At 53.8% G+C, this 14,750-nt stretch overlaps 4 protein-coding genes across 4 annotated transcripts; 2 read left to right on the top strand and 2 right to left on the bottom strand.

Annotated features, from left to right (window-relative positions):
- Nucleotides 1–485: 485 nt before the first annotated feature.
- Nucleotides 486–1,970, top strand: QC764_305180 (uncharacterized protein; the record flags this gene model as incomplete). Its single annotated transcript, XM_062945633.1, has 4 exons — nucleotides 486–631; nucleotides 751–1,090; nucleotides 1,162–1,683; nucleotides 1,812–1,970. 4 exons carry the CDS (start codon nucleotides 486–488, stop codon nucleotides 1,968–1,970), a joined length of 1,167 nt encoding a protein of 388 aa, XP_062801639.1.
- A 146-nt stretch (nucleotides 1,971–2,116) lies between these two features.
- Nucleotides 2,117–4,486, bottom strand: QC764_305170 (uncharacterized protein; the record flags this gene model as incomplete). The annotated part of the gene is made up of 2 exons (XM_062945632.1): nucleotides 4,070–4,486; nucleotides 2,117–3,906 (listed from the first exon to the last, which is right to left on the bottom strand). Exons 1-2 carry the CDS (start codon nucleotides 4,239–4,241, stop codon nucleotides 2,117–2,119), a joined length of 1,962 nt encoding a protein of 653 aa, XP_062801638.1. The 5' UTR covers nucleotides 4,242–4,486.
- A 933-nt stretch (nucleotides 4,487–5,419) lies between these two features.
- QC764_305160 (uncharacterized protein) lies at nucleotides 5,420–7,799 on the bottom strand. The gene is made up of 2 exons (XM_062945631.1): nucleotides 6,626–7,799; nucleotides 5,420–6,561 (listed from the first exon to the last, which is right to left on the bottom strand). Exons 1-2 carry the CDS (start codon nucleotides 6,917–6,919, stop codon nucleotides 5,728–5,730), a joined length of 1,128 nt encoding a protein of 375 aa, XP_062801637.1. The 5' UTR covers nucleotides 6,920–7,799; the 3' UTR covers nucleotides 5,420–5,727.
- Nucleotides 7,800–8,315: 516 nt separating this feature from the next.
- Nucleotides 8,316–9,805, top strand: QC764_305150 (uncharacterized protein; the record flags this gene model as incomplete). Its single annotated transcript, XM_062945630.1, has 2 exons — nucleotides 8,316–9,491; nucleotides 9,545–9,805. The coding sequence occupies 2 exons, from the start codon at nucleotides 8,316–8,318 to the stop codon at nucleotides 9,803–9,805; spliced, it is 1,437 nt and encodes a 478-aa protein (XP_062801636.1).
- Between the last annotated feature and the right edge of the window lie 4,945 nt (nucleotides 9,806–14,750).

The raw sequence follows: 14,750 nt of genomic DNA, 5'->3' as shown, positions 1-14,750 counted from the left end.
TAGATCAGATACTCTCAACACTAGCGGTGATCAAGAGCACGGTAATTTAGCATTCATAGCAGGTAGTTCTTTTCTTTTTCTTGCTGCTCTTATCTCAGTCTTATACAGGTTATGCAGTCAGAGTCCGATCTACACCACTCAATCACCAGAAGAAACAGAGCTATCGTGTCACGGCTTACTACTTACATATATACATATCCCCAAGACGGCCGGCATTGGTCGATCTAGTCTAGATATGAACAAGCAAGCATCCCCATGATTTTTCTCCTCACAAAAGATTCCCCCGCTTTCTCCAGGTTTTTACCCCGCTGCTGTTATCTTTTGGGCCTTGTTCTTTTTACCAGCCCACGCTCTTACTGAGTGAGCGTGAGCGTATAGTTCATAAACAAAGTTCGTCATATATTTACTTTTGACACAAGACGTCCACATTACCGTATCCAACCCCCTATTTCTCTTCACTGCATTCAAGAAAACCAGCATCCAAAATGGCGCCCTCGGAAACAAAGTTCAAAGTAGCAGCTGTCCACGCCTCCCCAATCTTTATGAACAAATCCGCCACCTTGGCCAAAGTGATCAGTCTTATTGAGCAAGCTGCCTCTGAACAAGTCAGATTCTTGGCCTTTCCCGAGACGTTTGTCCCTGGATACCCCTATTTTATTGAGTGCTACCCCCTATTACGCAAGCTCCTGGTTTGTCACCCCCGGTCCCTTTTCCACCTCCCATTACTGACACATCTCCAGCTCTGGCAAGATACGCAGAAGAATCAGTCGTCGTATCATCCGACCTAGCCGCCGTGGCCCAAGCCTGCAAAGAAAAAAACGTGGGGATCAGCCTAGGGGTGTCGGAGCGGATGGAGGGTGGGTACACCCTCTTCAACTCGCAGGTCATGATTGATTCCGACGGGGAGATTGTCTCTGTCCATCGGAAGCTGCAGCCTACCTATGTTGAGAGGATGGTCTGGGCTCAGGGCGGCGGCGCAACCCTTGACGTAAAACCCCTTGCCGCAGTGGGTGGGTTCAACGTCGGCGGTTTGGCCTGCTGGGAAAACACCATGAACGGTGCCCGCCAGGCCCTCATAGCCCAAAACCAGGTATACCCCCTCCCCCAACTAGAGAAAAAAAAAGGATCCAACTCAATGCTAACCTAGTGTGTTGGATCAAGCACATCCACATCGCCGCCTGGCCCGCCCTCTCCACCCTCTCCGGCTTCGAATCAACCGCCGACGCCCAAATCGAAGCCCTAGCCAAAACCCACGCCCTAACCGCCCAAGTGTTTGTCTTGGTGGCTTCGAACTACGTCGATCAGACCTGCCTCGACTGGATGGCCGCCAACCTCGGCCCCCAGTCCTTCGTCAAGCCAGGCGGCGGCTGGTCCTCCATCATCCACCCCTTTTGCTCCCTCCTCGCGGCCCCAGTGGAAGGCGGCAAATCGGGTGATGTCCTCGTCAAAGCCGAGATCGACCTCTCAGACCTCAAAACCGTCAAGGTCTGGATCGACAGCAACGGTCACTACGCCAGACCGGAAGTTGTCCAGTTCAGTCTAGACAAGACGCCTTTATGGGGGGATGAGAAGCGGGGGGAGGGGTGGTGGAGGAAGGAGGGGAGTACAAGTGCGAATCGGGTGAGGGTTGGGAATGGGGGGAAAGAGGAAGGAGGAGAAGAAAGAGGTGGTGGTGACAGATCAGTTTGAAACGTGGGTTTACCCTGTGAGTTTACTCAAAGGTATATGTTTGATGACTGAAGCGGGCTTCATTTTGACCGTTGACATGGGTAAAGTTCCGCACCGGGGGCAAGAGAGTAACGCAAAAGTAGTGGATTCCCCAAAATACAAACAACATAATCCGTAGCAATGCCCATCATTACCCTAACTATACACCTCAAAACAACGCCAAAAAAAAAAAGAGAACAAAAAAGATCGGGGGTATCACGGTATCATCAGTACCAATATCAAACTATGCCCTTTGCCTTTGAAAAAACACCACACCACCACCACCATCACCACCACCACCACCATCATCATCATCATCATCATCATCATCCCCCTAGCTTCCCATATCCAATCGCTAAAAGAGTTCAAGAATCATACGACCTCATATACATCACCCTCCTGTCCATCCCTAAGTCATAGCAGCCCCCAAAGCAGCCCCCATCACCTCCCTTTGCGGCGGGCTCCCCACCGGATGCCCATGCCCATGCTGTCCCAAACTCAACACCCTCTGCAGACTCCTCCTAAACAGCGCCTTTCCACTCCCCGTCTCATCACTATGGCTATTATCTTTCTGCTCCTCATGCGTGGTGGTTTTCCCCAGGAACCCAAAGCTCATCCTCCTCACCGTCGACCCAGGCGAGGAGGACACCGGTGGAGAAGTGCTCGCGGCGGCCTTCCTGGCGGCATTAATCTTTTGTTGTTGCTGCGCCTTTCTCTGACGCATGGCAACGAGTTCGGCCGTGGTGGCGGCTACAGGAACAGGAAACGGAGCCGTGTAGTTGGATCGTGGTGGCCATTCGCCGTCGCGTTTCCAGCCCACGACGCAGGCGCGAATCATATCCGACAGATTTACCGGGCAGGCTGGTTGGAGGCCTTGGACGACGAGTTTATCGTAGAGAGAAGAGTACATGGACGGGGTGATGGACGCGCGCATGGGGTTTTGTGGCGGGAGTAACGGAGCTGGAACGGGAATGAGTGTTTCGACTGGATAGACCGTGTTGGACTCGTGGGATGTGGTCTGCTGAATAGGCTGCTCTTTGGCCGAGTCGGATTCGGAGAGAGGAGGGGTGATGGCCGAGATGTCGGTTTGGTGCGAGGTGCGGGTTTCCGTTGGGTTGATGGGGGAGGCTTGGGGTGGCGCCGAGCCCGGAGTAGAGTGCTGAGAGCTGGATGACTCGGTGCGATGAAGTCTCCAGAACGAAAGTCGGCGGCCGGTAGACGGCGAAGTGGGGGGAGCCGGTTTCGGCTTCACGCGGACGGTCCGGGCACCTGTCCAGGCGTCACGGCGGGCTTCGAAGCATGCGAGACCTGGATTCCAGGATGCCTCTTCTCTCACGGCTCTCCTCCTCCGAGTGCGTTTTGATCCCATTGAGATGCGTACGGCGGTGCCGACATCGTCCGGGCTGTTGAACCGGAAGGGTGATGGGACGGGTTGCAACCCATCGTCATCCGAAAGATCAGATGTCCACTCGGCTCTTGGCTGGAAATGGGCCAAATCTTCGGATATCGTGCTGTAGACAGATTCGTTCTCCGATTCCGAGTCTGCCTCCTCTCCCGAATCCCTGTTTGCATCGTCCTCATCGTCATTCTCGGTCCCCGTTTTGGGCGCCGATATGGCTTCACCAGTGCTTGGCGGAAGCACATGCTCGGCTGATGTTGTTGATGTGGGTCCGGTTGCCGGTGGCAGTGGAGCGTCTCCGTTGACAACGGTCGACTGCTCCGATTCAGCGGGGGTTGGCGGTGAGTTTACCGGGATGACTGGTGGTGGTGGTGATGATGGTGTCACGGGCGGCCACGTGAACTCCCAGTCGTTTTTGACCCTCTCGGCGAGGTACCGCTTTACGGCCTCCTTTTGCTTGGCCTTGTCTTTGCTGACAAGGTCGGCATCGATATCTGAGGGCGGCGGGGGGTGGTGAGGCAGGGAGTTGCGGAGCTTGCTGAAGGGCGACCTCGGTGACTTGTAGAGGTCTGAGAAAATCATGGCTTTTGGTGTGTGGTTGTTGTTGGGAGGGTAGTTCACAGACGAGTCGTGGTCGCCACCGTTGGCCTCACGCGACGGTGACGGGGCCGGAGTGACTTTATAATAGATTGGGGGTGCTGGGGGCAGTTGACGCTGGCCGGGGGGGTGCTGAGAGTGCGGGGTGACGGGCGCTGAAAGTGGTATGATTCCTGAGCCAAGAAGGCCTGGTCCGCCCAAGTCTGGAGGCAGGCACAGCAAAGCTCACATTAGCGATCTGCGCATTGACTTGTGGGGGGATAAGACATAGTGTAGTGTAGGAAGAGCAAGGGAGTGTTGAGAGGGATGTTGATCAGAGTAGAAGAAGAACAAGAAGAAGAAGAGGATCAAGAGACAAAAACATACCAGGTGATGTGAGTCTGACAGCAGTGGCAGTGGCAGCACTAGTCCCGTCCTGACTTGCATCATGAGCGGTGTCTCTCTCATCAAGGATGGCTGTGACCGTGGCGGGGTCTTTGTTGATCGGCGTGGTGTCTGTGTCTGTGGGCGCTTCTGGCCCTCCCTCATTCGAGTGCATGGCTTTCTTGCAAAAGCTGTGTTCCCCGAGTCTGGGGAAGCGGCAGGATCCGATGGCCGTTTTTTCCTCTCTGTGTCTACCGATTCTGGCCGAGCCTCGTTCCTTGTTTTTGAGAGAGGATTATGTTCAGGAACACGCCACTAACGAAGAGATCCCGAGCCTTGTTTTGATTGTCTTGTGAGTGGTTCCCAGCGCAGTGGATGAGAATCAATATCTCAATTTTGAGAAACGGCACCTGAAATCCTTCAGTCTCCACCACCACTGGGCAACCAGCAACTCCCAAAAAAAAACAACCCCACTCCACCCGTTTGTGGTGGGGCCCGGCGCCAGTGACATGTAGGTTTGGGGCCATCTGCTGAGATCGTGTGACTTGTGGACTTGCTGCCAAACCGCTTTGACTTTTGTTCCTCAGACGGCATTATTCGTGTCAGTTGTCACTGGGAATCCCCTCGAATCCCATTCTCCGCCCTATACCCCCTTTCTTCCATCCAAACTGGGTGAACTGGTGGCGTTTTTTTTCTCTTTTCTCTCCTACCACCCACCTCACATCACACTCCCACTTGATGCGGGGGACTTGAATGGATGCCCGCCGGCCGCCGTCTGTGTACATACATACATACATAGTACATCTCTTGTGCTTGGTAAATGCAACGCTGCAGTGCCTCCATCATCTGCAACCTGCTCTCTCGGCATGCGATCGAGACTACATTGGCCGGCCGCCCCGTTCAAGAGGTTGGGAACAAGCTTGGTCTAGAGCTGAAAGGTCCTTTTGCTTTCGGTACAGACCCTGAATTATATCCTCTTTTATAGACAGGGAAGAATTGATTATGTATGATTTCTACCATCCAAGCGGTGTGTAGCTACCTCTGTGGCAGGTCTCAGCTCGGGTGATTTTGAAGAATAATTCCACCGTCCCTCCTCACAACACCGAGCTATTCCCACCTCCCACTCCCGCTGCGTAACACAAAGCAGGAGGGTCAAACTGTCCACCACCACTTTCCAAGCTGACAAACCTCCCGCTGTACCCATTTTGCCCCTCACCACCCATCCATCGCCTAACAAACGAGCCTGCATACCGACCTAGACCTGTAAGTGTAACCAATAATTCCCATGCTCGACAAACTGACAGATGACCACACCCACCCGCACTAGCCAAGACGCCGCCACCTCTCTGTAGTTTGTAGCGCGTCCATGGGAATCCCAAATCGAGCATCTCCTGTGCATCTCCAGCAGGTTGTTTTGTTTTTGATCGATCCCGTAGCACACACAACCGAGCTGTCCGAGTGTTTTTGTATTCCGCTAGCTTCTGTAAGCACAACATGTTCGGGAAGCCGTTCAATATTGAAAACCTGTCTGGATCCTCCTGGCTTCTATCAACGCTTCCATCTCCTGTGTAACCATACCATATCTCCATTAATCATCAAACAAACCAAGAATACACTCCACCCCCTCACCACCCCCTTACAAGACCCTGCAATCCATCAATCTACCTCCCCCCAATCCCAAACCCCCCCCTCCGCCCCTGCCCAGCCGTGACAACCCCCGACCTATCCCCCGGAAAACTCCTGCTGCTCAACAGCACCCCCTTCACCCTCCTGATATTCTCCTTCGCCCTCCTAATCTCATCATCCCTCTCCTGCCTCGCCCCGTACATGTTGTACCCCCCATACACCTCCCCGCTCGTCTCCCTTGCCAAACCCTCCAAATCATCCCTCATCACCTCCAGCACCGTCTTCACATCCGCGTAACCCTCCGACTGGCTCGCCAACCCCTCATTAACTTGTCTCAAAGACTTGACCAGACCAGACAGACGTCTGGCCTGGTAATTCGTAGCCGTTTCTTTTGCGTTCCCAGGAAAGAGGGGAGTAGACAAGTTGAGGGAGGAGCGGGGTGTGTCTTCTGTCTGGATGCCAATGTCGCGGTGGAACAGCTCGGTTGGATCGTCGTATTGGGATTGCATGTCTAGTGACTGACGAGGGGAGTGGTCCTGGTCGTGGGAGGGGTAGGTTGGGATTTGGGAAACGGTTTCTTCTAGCTTGGTGACCAATTTGGAGAGGTTATCATTCGCTGCTGTGGCGAGTTCAATCCTCGAGGCGGTGAGGGAGGTGACCATGGGTTCGAGGACAAACTTGGAGGTGCCGTAGATGAGGGTTGACAACCCCGTGAAGGCGTAGACTGTGTTGAGGAAGATGTTTGGGGTGATTAGGGGTGGGGGGCGGGAGGGGGTGGTGAGGAATTCGGGGTAGGTGACGATGGGGGGGCGGTCTTCTTTTGGGAGGAAGGAGGTGGTGGTGGTTAGGCGTGGTTGTTGGTCGAGGTGCTGGGGGAGATGAAAAGGTTAGTTTGATATATGCTGGTAAGCAATATGGCAGAGAAAAACGTACTGGCGCATCTTGGGTAACTTCCTTTAGGAGGTCTTGAATATCACTATCCGACAGCCCTTTGCTCTTGAGAAACTCTGTTTTTTGTGCTGCGGTCGCCTTTTGGGTCTCGGTGTCTTTGAGAAAGATGCGCGCCTGCTCGAGGGTGGCTTCTCGCGTCTTCTCTGGCGCCGGTGCAGTGGAAGACTCAGCTTCGGTGTTTGTTGATGGCTCGATGTTTGTCGGGGGCGTCTCGAGCACGGCGGGCTCTGTGGCCGCGGGGACTTCTGGGTCTGGCTTCTTGTCGGCGTCGGTCATGCTGCTGGCTGTGGTGATGGCTGATGCGAGTAAGAGGAACAGCCGGAGTGACAAGAGTCGAAAATAAAGAAAGATGGAAACCGACAGCCGTCATCAACAACAGCGTCACTTGGCCGTGAAATTGTTACCGAGGCTCGCCCAATTGCGCTGGTGCCGGGATGGGCCTGGTCTGGGCGCCTTGGACGTGACCCCCCACTCATAACAGCACCCAGCAACGGCCCCACAACTAGAGACGCCAAATTCTGGGGTCGTCGGCGGGGCCACGATCCACTATCCCACCGGCCATCAATCACGGTCAAGTGTTTGTATATCCTCAATCCGATTCGAGTCGAGCTCCATCTGTCAGACAGAAGAAGAAGAGGTCATTTTTTGCCGTGTTCTTTGCGGTGTATCATTTCGTTTATTCCGAGTGTACTTTTTGTCATTTTTGTACCATCACCTCATACTCTCTGCCGTGTCTGTCTTGCCTGACAGACATTTATGTGTTCCTGCCGCTCACTGTGAGAGGGTCGCTATCGAACAACTGATCCACAAACACTCTGGTATGTCAATCGAGATTGAGTGCCCAGACGGTCCATTGATGAAAGATGACGTCGACAGCCCAGAGAGCCACCATTGAGAAACAGTCTTGCTGATTACACCGCCGCCAGAACGCAGCAAGCCGTTGAGATAGGTAGTCCGTCGCAAAACACCCAATGTGAGTGATCTTTTTTGCGACTCAAGTGAGAGATGATGAGAATGTGGGTGGACGGTTGTGATGATGGTGGCGGTTGTGCCCCCTGAGAAACACGACCGGCCTCAACTCTCTGCTCTCTGGGGTGATCTGTGATCTGCATCGCGCCTCCAGGGAGTGCGCGCGCGCGAGAGAGAGAGAGAGAGATGGGACGAGACGACCGACAGTTCGAAGTGCAGGCGGCGTCTGTCGGAGCCGGAGCCGGCAAACACCTTGTGAAACCTACTTTTTGACCAAGTGCAACGGTTGGAAAGAAGTACACACAGCTCCGCGAATGAATTGGGGAAGGCTCAAATTCCGGTCGAGAGCCTTTCTGGCCATTGGCACGCCCGCGTCCGTCTCACACAGTCGCAAATCACACACCACACGCCGCCCACACACGGCAAGGCATAGGCAAGGCAAAGCAAGGCGAGGCAAGGCGAGGCAAGCTTATTCGGACGACGTGCCTTGTCTCTCTCGCAACCTCCACACATCAACGCTACTATCCACAGGGCATTATCAGCCAACCGACCAACAAAGCCAGCCACCAGCCACATCATCAATTGTTAACATTCCTCATCTCTCACTCTCACTCTCGCTCTCACTCTCACTCTCGCCCTCACTCTCACTCTCACTCTCACTCTTCACTCCCACGTTTCATCACCCACACGCATCATTTCCATCATGTCGTCCCGGCCGCGTCGCTCGGCCGCTCAGCGCGCCACCGTGAAAATCACTGACCTCGCCGACAGAGATAACAAGGATAACGAGCGCACCATGTCGTCACGCTCGTCCAACCGCCGTTCAGGAAACGGCATCGCCTCTGTGTCGCGGAGACCCGGATCCTCCCCCACCGGTCCTGCAGATGCCGACCAGCATATCCACTTAACAGTCAAGACCTCATCTAGCAAGCTTCGCCAGGCCACCAGCGGGACAAGCAGCAACAACAACAACAACAACAGCAACAACAACAGCAAACGGAAAGCTATCCCCAGCACCTCCACCACCCGGCCAGGATCTTCAGGAGGGAAACGGACCAGAGGAGGCGGAAATCGCTATGTTATCGAAAGTAGCGAGGGCGACGACGTAGATGAGGAGGAGGAAGACGAAGACGAGGAAGAGGAGGAGCCGAAACAGGAGATTGAAGTTAAGGGAAACAGCAACCGTTCCGGTCTCCGAAACGACCTAGAAAATGACGACGATGAGGAAGACGAAGAGGAGGAGGAAGAAGAAGAGGATGAAGATGAGGATATGGACGATGGGGATGACATGGACATTGATGCTGAAGGGGAAGAGGACGATGATGAGGATGTCGACATGTCCATTGCTCCTCCGCCGCCTGCTATCAAGGTCACCAAGCCTCAGAGGGGCGTGGCTGTCCCTGCCAGCAAGGCAAAGACCACGCCTGTCAAGGCTAAACCGGCTATTCACTACGCTGATGATGACGATGATGAGGAGCTTAGTGAGCTGGAGAGCGAGCCGGAGGATATTACCATGGGAGTTGATGCCGAGGAGGAAGAGGAGGAGGAAGAGGAGGAGGAGGAGGAGGATGCTGAGGGGGAGGAGGAGGATATTGATGCCGAGGGAGAGGAGGAGATTGTGGTTGATGATGAGGATGCTGAAGGGGGGGAGGATGATGATCTGGACAGCGAGCTGGGGAGCAGAGGGGGAACACCAGATCTGTCAAAACTCACGGCCAGACAGAGGGCTAAGCTTGGAGAGGCATCTCACGAGTACCTTAAGCTGTCTGATGAGGTCCAAGCGAAGAAGGTTTTCACCGCCGAGGAGCTGTCCATGAGACGTGCCGAGATGGCCAGACGGAGACGGAATCTGAGCGAGAAGCGGAATGAGGAGGTCAAGGTTTGTTTGCCTTTGTCTGTTTTACTGAGAACAAAACTAACATGGTGTCTTAGATGGAAACCATCAACAAGCTCCTCAAGAAGCAAGCGCCCAAGACAAACCGGAAGAATGCGCTTCTTGCCGCGGGTGGGTATGATACCCCGGATGGCACCGCCGAGGCTGCTCCCCGTGCTGATCCCATGTTTGTGAGGTGGGTCAACAACAAAGACGGAAGCAAGGTGTCTGTTCCGGATGAGATATTGGCTGGACCTGCCGGGAGGGTTTTCATCAAGGGTGGTTTGGCTTCGGGCAGGATGGTGGAGGAGGTCTCTTAGGATGAGGATTCCGATGGGACACTGATCATGAAGTTACGGGAAGGGAGGAGTACTGGATTTGGTGGCGAACTGGTATGTTACACATAGAGTAAAAACAGGGCGTTTATTTCTTTCCGGGTTGTAGCATCTCTGAAGGTCTCTTGACCATGCGTGACGGTGCGGGGGACGCTAATGCCAGAGGACAAACACATCCCAAACAGACGGTGCATGGCAGATGGAAACGCTCGGTGCAGCTGCTTTATGCTTGCGAACACATGCATAGCCCAAACGGAGGTTTTCTTTCAAGACAAGCACCGACGATGGCGCCGGCAGTTATGGCCTGGTGGGGAGGGGTAAAGGGTAAATGATGGGTATAATAGGCCTGTAACATTCACAGCTAGAAGTTTTCATTCCCAACATCAGTCTCATCTTTACGTTCACATTGTCTTCAGCATCATTGTCCTGCTTCTGAGCATTTGTGTTCAAGACCTGATGTCTGCTCTCACGTTAAGACAGACAGACAGACAGAAGGGTATATATATATCTCTCTCTCAATTTCTATCACCACCAATTGGTTTTCATCGTGATAGCAAAAACCTCTTTCCTTTCTTTCACCTTTTCACCTTGACCAGCATTCACCTACCTACCTTGGGCACCACAAACCGCGTCCAAGCCCCGAGACTGTTTCCTGGCTCTCGCCTGGCTTGGGACTGGCTGGGCGGCCACACAAGTAACATGCTCGGGCTGGGGGCTTGTCTTGGGGTGAACCGGAATGTCGGGGTCGAGTATTGTGCTCGGTAATGTTCACTGAGGTTGGTTGTGTTGGTGGGATGAGTGCTGGTAATGGGTTTAAAGGATCTTTTCTGGCAAAACCGACTTCACGGCGAAATCAGTTGCGTGGTTCTCGTCGCCGTCGTGTGGTGGAATTAGTTCCAGGGGTGCATGGTTCCAGGGGTGCATGGTTCCAGGGGTGCATGGTTCCAGGGGGCCTTTATCAGAATTGCAGCCCTTGCCGGAGGTGCTGACGTTTTCCTTGACTTACCTGAGCCCCCAGACTATCTGAATGGGCCGGCGCTTTTGTTGGCCTTTCTCAAGCATCAAAGGAGTTTCCTGCTTCTGGTCTAGTTGTTGAGCACCTACTGTTCCTGGGCTGACCTTCCTCTGAGCGAATTCAACGACAGCTGGATAAGCCCAACACAGAGCCCATACGCAGAATGGCCTCCAAGGGCTGTTGGGACCAGGCGACCTTTTCTTCTAGGGTCAAAGCCTTGTTCACACTGGCGAGTTCTATTCGGTCGAATTTTCTCGCTTTACATCATTACCCATATATATCACTACCCACTTTACATTTCCCGTTGTGGAAGACCTTTCTTTACCTGGTCTACTTATCTAACTGACCTAGCCATACCTGATCTCTCACTTACCGGGCTTTTGACGACCAGCCGTACCCACGATCCCCCACACGACTCAGGGAAATACCTGCACGGTCCCCGGTCGAGCTCCCAGACGGTTCAACTTCGGTGTGCTCAGTGTACTCGGGATCATCTCACCGACACCAGGAAGAAACCGGGCTTCACGGTACCGAAGAAGGCGAAGAAGGGGGCGGGTCCTAACAGGATCTGCACGTCCGCCGCCTGTTCCGACAAGGTTTCCTTACAGAGATGACGGTGTGTAAACCGGCTCACGAGATTTGCAGCCACGGCTAGGGAATCTGAGGAAGTGTCGGCGTCGTTCTGGCTTGCGGCATTGTCAAAGCCACATACACCGACAACCCCGATCCCCTTGCAAGCCTCCCGCCGCACAGCTCATCGAGATCTCCTGGGCCCATGATCAGCTTGCGGCAACCTTTGGGAGAAGTTTTTCGCAGCTGCGATTCTTGTCATCACCGTACCTAGAACCTGAGAAAGAAGGCACAACAGGAGAGGGCACTAGAGAGGATCACGGGCTCAATGTCCAAACACACCCGGACCAGTCAGAACAGCGGCAGCGACATCGGGCGGATGGACAATCTGTCCGAGGTGGTGCCATCCGGTACTTGGAGAGTCGTGGCGGGAGTTGTTACCGACTATTCTGAGTGGGAACTTGTGCTTGTTGATGATGAATGTCTCGACAAGCTTGAGGATATCATTCAAGGCCCTGACCACCGCAAAGCAGAATGTCTTCGAGGAGCCATTCTGATGCCGTTCTTGTGCTCCGCTGGAAATCACAGCTTCATCCACGCCTCTAGGTATGCCTTTTCCATTCTGGTGTGCCTGTTCTCGGGCTAACTTGTGTATGTTGAGGAGATCTAAAATCTACCTCTGAGCCTTCACCATCCTGTCCTCTTGATCATTGCCAGCCGGGTCATGCTGACGGAGAACCTGTGGAGAGAAAAGTAGGGATTGGTGATTGAATGTCTGGTGGGTACGCCAACATCAGTCAAGGGCTTAAGGGCTGTGATGACATAAAGCACCCAAGATCAACAGTTCTGGATCACTGTAACCTTCGACCAGTCGACACATCCCATCCATCTTTCTGTGAGGAGCCACCGGACGGCGACTATCACCCATCTATGCTGCTCCTTCACATCACCATCAGCGGTACTTTCCGGCATATCAACCTTCAAAAACCCAACTGTACCCTCAGCTATCGCCGTTACCAACCAACCAAGGCACTCGAGCGGAAGGAGTCTATTCTTGGGGGCCGAACGCCCCAACAAAGGTTGTGGGAAAACTGCTCACTCTGGATAAAAGTCTTTTCATTTCTCTACGCAGCAAAGCCAGCCCTCGACCGGCGGTTCCATGCGTGTTAAGTTGACCAGGAGCTTGGTGCCTTTGATCGCGGGCGGGGTCCTTGCGGGAGGGATTACTGTCTTGCTTTCATGGCTGCCTTCACTCTTTTCTCTTCCACCACCTCTACCATCTTCCACAGGTTATGATCCCTCTAAACCTCGCCTCAGTTTTGGTGTCGATCACATTATTCACCTACCCCAGTGGCCATTGACAGGGAGTTAGCCCAAAAGCAATGCAGATTCCCGGCCAGGATGATTGCTGAGAGAATCGTTTGAGAGCCAGAGTTTGACGAGACATACCGAGCATTTGAATGGGGCAGTATAAAAGCCCCCCATTATCTTCTCTATGCCGAAGCATGGCATTTCCTCATCAGCACTAAGGAGACTACACGCATCCACAGAGACTGGTTGACGAAAGGGCCACCGGCAGTACAAGTACAGGGGTGCCTCGTTCTCAGCGATTTCGACTGTCTTTACCTACATATACCCCTTATTTCACAAAACGCCCAAGGGCAATGACCGGGCACCTACCAGCACTAGAGGATTGTGCTGCACCCATCGGAGCATCTGGGACGAGACAAGCGGAGGTTCTCACCCCGATCCCCGATACAGTCTCTGTCGGAGAGGTCTCGTTCTACCACTGGATCAACACCTGGGCGGACGATGCGTTGCCGGGATGCGGTTGTGCCCCCAGAAATCCCCCTCCCCCGGCTGGCCAGGTGTCTGTACCGCAACGTCCAAGACCACGAAGGTCGAGGAGCTGGATTCCTGCTGCAGGCTCACGATTGTTGTTCCGTGCTGGGGCTGACCCGAGCTGCCGGATACAGTGTAGACTCGGACTTTCCAGTCTGATCAGTTCCATATTTGCCGTGGTCCAACATTCCAGGAGGGGTTCGATGTTCACCACTACCATCGACCCCGAAACGGCTCTCTCCAAAGCAGCCGTCTAGCCCTGTTGTCCCAGACCGGTATCAGTCCATTGCCACCCACGCAAGACCCTGGCTCCCAAGTGGAAGCCAACGAACCAGATACTCAGATTCCCAAGTCACCGGTACAAGGCGCCCGAGCCCCAGGTGCAGGGCCAACTGCCTAATCAAGGGTCACCATCGGCTGGTCCATATGAGCACCAACGACATGATCGCCGCCTGCAACGGCCGTCTGAGCTATGACCCACCAACCTCCTGTGGTCGAAAATAGCGGAGAAGCCACGGAAAACACCATCGCAAGACAGCGTTGGGGAGGGCCTGCGTGAGACAGACGTTGACGTCAGAAGGTGGTCGGCCACGGGGATCGGCAGAGGTAGTGAAGCGGAGGTGTTTGTCACCTAGCTACCTTACCTCTCAGTGATGTGGCTCGGGATTGTCCAGGATGGTCATACTGAGAATGGAGAGGTTGGGGATTTTCTGGCTTGGGAGGATGTCGCACCGGAGGGGATTGAGCATGGAGGCGATATGAGGATTCGGTTTTGGGATGGGGGGATCTTGGGATTACTGATGTGTTTATGGGGGGGGGAATGATATCAACGGCGGTGTCTTTCTTGGCTCGAGTCGAGTGAGACCTTTGCGGGTGGGTTAGCCTCGACGGAGGTTCAAGATGAAGGTGGTTATGTCGGCGGAAGTGAAAAATGGGGACGAGGGCTGGGTGTGGGCATGAGAACGATGAGGGTGATCAATGGATCGCCCGTCACTTCCAGACCAAGGGGTGGAACCTTGGAGAGTTGAAGGGATATGATAGGGTCTAGAGCGCGGCAGCGGTGGTGTGGGAAATGGTAAAGGCTGGGGGGGCGGTATCGTGGTTTGAAAGATGTACCGTGTTGCTTGCCTCTTATAAATTTTGCGCTTCTTTTACTCTTTTTGCTATGTATGACTTTCACTCCCAAGCTCCCACATCGCTTTGCCAGTGTTGATGTTTATAGGTAGCAGCCGGGCCAGTCAGGGCTTTGGTTTGAATGAGAATCTCGGTCTTACGTATCACGTATCATCCGCTTTCAAGATAAATTGAGGTCACGGGGAAAGATGGATACGGCTAGAACGGGCGGGAAGATTATGATATATGTTGGTGCATATTCTTCAGCGACAGCATCTCTCCTAGTCATACTCAGGCAACAAGTCACGATATTCCTGCCTCCGACCACCATCCCAAGACGGTGGAGAGTCAAAGTTAAACTTCCTGTTCTACCGCCCGTGCCCTGCATAA

This window comes from Podospora pseudoanserina, chromosome 3 (genome assembly GCF_035222485.1).
Source record: "Podospora pseudoanserina strain CBS 124.78 chromosome 3, whole genome shotgun sequence".
NCBI lineage: Eukaryota > Fungi > Ascomycota > Sordariomycetes > Sordariales > Podosporaceae > Podospora > Podospora pseudoanserina.
Note: the sequence above shows the minus strand (reverse complement) of the source record. Positions and strands in the feature narration are given on the sequence as shown.

Bases quoted from the DNA above. Each gene is read 5' to 3' on its own strand.
- QC764_305160 (XM_062945631.1), bottom strand. From the start codon at position 6,919: ATGACCGACGCCGACAAGAAGCCAGACCCAGAAGTCCCCGCGGCCACA. The intron at 6,562-6,625 runs GTACGTTTTTCT...CATCTCCCCCAG, and splicing joins AAGTTACCCAAGATGCGCCA to CACCTCGACCAACAACCACG.